At 44.8% G+C, this 4268-nt stretch overlaps 1 protein-coding gene across 1 annotated transcript; it reads left to right on the forward strand.

Moving 5' to 3' along the window:
* Window positions 1–798: 798 nt before the first annotated feature.
* LOC101850809 (protein toll) lies at window positions 799–4164 on the forward strand (the record flags this gene model as incomplete). The annotated part of the gene is given in 2 exon segments (XM_013083830.1): window positions 799–3311; window positions 3984–4164. Coding segments are annotated over 2 exon segments (2578 nt in total), but the record flags the coding sequence as incomplete, so codon positions are not given.
* Between the last annotated feature and the right edge of the window lie 104 nt (window positions 4165–4268).

Raw genomic sequence — 4268 nt, forward strand, 5'->3', positions numbered from 1 at the left:
ATTATTATTATGATGATGATGATGATGATTATGATGATGATGATGATGATGATGATGATGATGATGATGATGATGATTATAGTGGTTATAATAGCAACAATAGGCCTAGTAATAACAATAACAACAACAATAATAACAACAATAATAATGATAATAATATTAATGATGATGAGGATGATGAGGATGGTGATGATGGAGGTTGTGATTATTGTTGTTATTATTTTTATCTATCCTGATCTCTCTGGCCTCGTGAGGCCTCTAGAATGAAATTCGAAGACATTTTATCGTTGCACATTAATCTGAAACTCAGGTGCCTATTTTACTTTGACTTTGAGGTGAAAGTGAAGAGAAGGGGAAGTTAACTCACTCTGTTCGCCATTAGGGATTAAGAATACATTGATGAGATGAGCGTGCGGCCTTTCTCTTTAGGATCCCATCTGGAGTTGAAGGATGGGATTTGTTGGGATCTGATATCAATATCTTGTCATCTGGCCTATATTCAGTCTCAACGCTGTTCAATGTAAGCCTATAATCTGACTCCGACGGGCATGAATTTTACTTGGCAGATCATGATTTAGTCTACGAGTGAAATTGCCAAGTTGTAATCACGAGTTTCAACGAATGATTGCGACTGGCCATTTCACAAGTAGAATACATAATGGTCTAGCCTAGCCTAGCCTACCACCATAACGAATGTAATAAATTCTTATCTTATCAGGGTTATGTGAGTGTGGCATTTCTAAAGATCATGACAGCACTCTCAAAACAAATGCTTCGTGGTTTCGAGGTACGTGACGTCATTTGTCAACACGAACAAAGATGGAGGATAGGGTTCAGCTTTGCGACACCTCTACTTACTGGATTTCTGATATCTCATTGTATTAATATTTTCAATACTATTAACATCGTAGGCAATGATTCGCCGTAAGTGTTTCAACAAAAGTCCCTTTTTAGAAAAGGTTGCTATCTTAGCATCCATTGTTGTCTTTATGTCTCATGTTTCCACAAGCAAGGGTTTCCTTACTTTCAGCGAGTATGCTCTGAACTGTTCACAGTTTTGTTCTTGCCGTGAACAAAGCATCGACACGCTGATGAGAGAATATTTTCAGAAACATAGTGAGCTAATGGGTGAGAAGTATAGGCCTATATTTGATCAGGACGCCTCATCTGACTATGTTGACTTTTTAGGAATGGCCCTTACAGTGCTCAATAAAATTGTGGAAGTCACTTGCATTGTTGGTGACGGGAAACCCCATAAAGTTTCTTCACTCCTCAACGGTATTGACAGTTACAGGTATACCGCACTGGAGGTGAAATGCCGTCTTAATGAAGAATTAATTTGGGATGTACCGACTTGGCAAATTTCTGTCAACATATTTGCCAGTGAAAATTGTCGTCTTCTTCCAACTGACTCATCAAGAGGCATAGAAATACCCATGAATCTGTGGATCATGGAAGTCTATGGAGGAGGGGATAGTCTTTTCGAAGAGCTGGATATAAAGTATACCATGAATACGGTTGCTTTCCTGTTGGCTGAAACTGGATCCACCTCCATACCCAAATCATGGGAGGGGAAATTCATGCTTTCTGCTAGCACCATCTGCCTGCATAATAATAATCTGAAAGTATTTGAATGCCCGATTCTGTTCGCAAAGCATCTAGATACTCTGAATTTGGGTGGAAATGAACTTACTCGATTTCCCGAATGCATACTGAATACAGATATCATGAGTGTTACACATCTTTCTCTAGCTCACAACCTTGTCTCTGACTTAACTGCCCTGTACGAGGTCCAAGAAAGTGGAAAGAGTCCAGGCATTGCTATCATTGACCTGAGTCATAATGAAATCAGAAGCATAGAAACTTTCAGAGACATGCCTCTACTCACAACCCTTGACCTCAGCCATAACTTTATCAAGGAAGTCAACGATGATGCCCTTCTACTCCTGAAAAACTTAGAGTGGCTCTCCTTAGCGCATAACCGCATACACACGTTAGGAAATTACGCCTTTGAAAAGAATATAGCTTTGTTCACTGTAGATCTAAGCCACAATGCGATAGTAACTGTGACACCATCGCAGTTTCCCCCCAAACGGTCTCCGATGGACCTTAACCTTCGGCGTAACAAACTCCGCCACCCACCTTTCCATGACTGCGCTAACAAAAAGTTGTTAACCATGAATATTAGGATGCTTGCTTCCGGTAACCCCTTTCACTGTGACTGCAAGGCGCTTGCCTTTGAGAAGTGCATTAGATGGATAGAGAGCGCAGAAGGAAACAGATCCATGGCGGAGAGTGTTTTTATGGACTTTAAGTTTCTGCAGTGCAACAGCCCGAAGAGCATCAGAGGTCGAGGGTATGCAGAGTTATCGTTTCACACCTCGTGTATTCAGGAAGACGACTGCCCGCCTGGGTGTGCGTGCACCGTAATGAAAACAACAACACTGCTGGTGAATTGCTCAGGCAACCACCTCATGGAAATGCCAGACGCGATCCCGACTCAACCGAACAACTCGATCGTGCTTTATCTCGACCACAATCCACTACAAATGCTCTGCTACCGCTCCTATCTCCGATTGCTCTCGGAGCTGCACATGCACAACTGCCTGTTGACCACTGTGACCCCGGCCGCCATTGCTGCCCTTCAGAACGTGCGTGTGCTCACTCTCCACAACAACCTGCTGCAGAAGCTGCCGTCCAGCACGCGCAACATCACGCTGAACCGCGCCAACAACGTGACTCTACACAACAACCGCTGGGCGTGCTCGTGCGACAACCTGTGGCTGCCCCGCTGGATCACGCGGCACCGCTCCGTGCTCTGGACTCCCGGCAGAATTGTCTGCAGCTATCTGCGCAAACCCGTGGAGGAGTTCTCCGACATGGACATCAACTGTTCCAACTCCTCCTACTTGGACGTGGTGCTGGCTGCTTGCCTCGGGATTTCCTCCATCGTTTCAACGCTCGTCATCGTTTTCTACTACCGCACCGAGATCAATCAGCTCATTTACTCCAAGCTCGGCCTGCGATTCTGCAACACGTTCAACTATGGTGACGTGTTCAGTCCTTACGACGCTTTTGTCTCCTACAGTCAAGACAACTATAAGTGGATTGTGGACACGCTGGTTCCCCGTCTAGAGGGCGGGGAGAAGAAGTATCGGCTGTGTCTCCACTTCCGGGACTTCCCAGGCGGGGAAGCTGTGGTGGACAACATTCCATGGGCCATCCGTCTCAGCCGCTGCTCCATTCTGGTTCTGAGCCGAGACTTCCTAGCCAAAGAGTGGTGCATCCTTGAATTACGTGCAGCATTCCAGGCAAGTTTTTTTTTCATTCTTTGTTCCTCTTAATTAAACATTAAAAAAATATGTAACACGTCACATTTTAACTGTTAGTCAATGTTATTTAATGGAATACCATTTCAAGCCTGCCTAGTTAGTAAAACACCTTAAACGATTACGAGGGATATAAGGAAAACGGAAGAGGTTTGAGACAAAAACAAAAATGTATCTACAGTATAACACGGATAGGTCGAACACAGAAGACTCGAAATCACGCGTCCGTCGAACTGTGCCTGCGGTCCCGTTTTTTGTTTGTTCCTTATCTTGTAAGATATCCTTCGAGCAAGGGATCTCTTGAACTACCGAGGCCAGTCCCGACGAGTTCGAGCTTTTTATGTGGTATACATATTTATAACAAGGCGCCAATCCATTCCCCGGCTGCACAAGCTTCCCCCGCCCGACTCAGGTCAAGGTCACGATGTTTTGATGATAATCATGTTGACGTAATCCCGGGCTCCTCTCCAGATGGAGGTTTGCTCTATTTCTGTTCAGAGTTAAGACTACTTATATTTTCATCCTTATCTTTTCCTTTCAAAAGTGGCCCTTAGCTTGCCAGGTTGTCGTGAACTACAAACCAACAGGTCTTCAGATACATTTTATGTACAACACTTTCCCGTCTTAAAAAATAATAAATATGTGACATTTCAGCGTCTGCTCCTGATGGCCAACCGCCTGATAGTCATCGCCACCGAGGACATCCAGATGGATGAACTGACACCAGACCTGCGCGCCTACATCAGTGCCCACGAGTACCTCCGTGTCGGGGAACCCAACTTCTGGGACAAGCTGGAGCTGTTCCTGCCCCCACCACGCTACTGCCGCAACAATGGTCAGGCTTTTTTCTGGGGGTACACGCACACACGCTTCTCTCTCTCCTCTCTTTCTTTCTTTCTATCTTTCTCTCTCTCTCTCTCTCTCTCTCTCTCTCTCTCT

The sequence above is a fragment of the Aplysia californica genome, unplaced genomic scaffold (genome assembly GCF_000002075.1).
Source record: "Aplysia californica isolate F4 #8 unplaced genomic scaffold, AplCal3.0 scaffold00256, whole genome shotgun sequence".
NCBI classification, from domain to species: Eukaryota; Metazoa; Mollusca; class Gastropoda; order Aplysiida; family Aplysiidae; genus Aplysia; species Aplysia californica.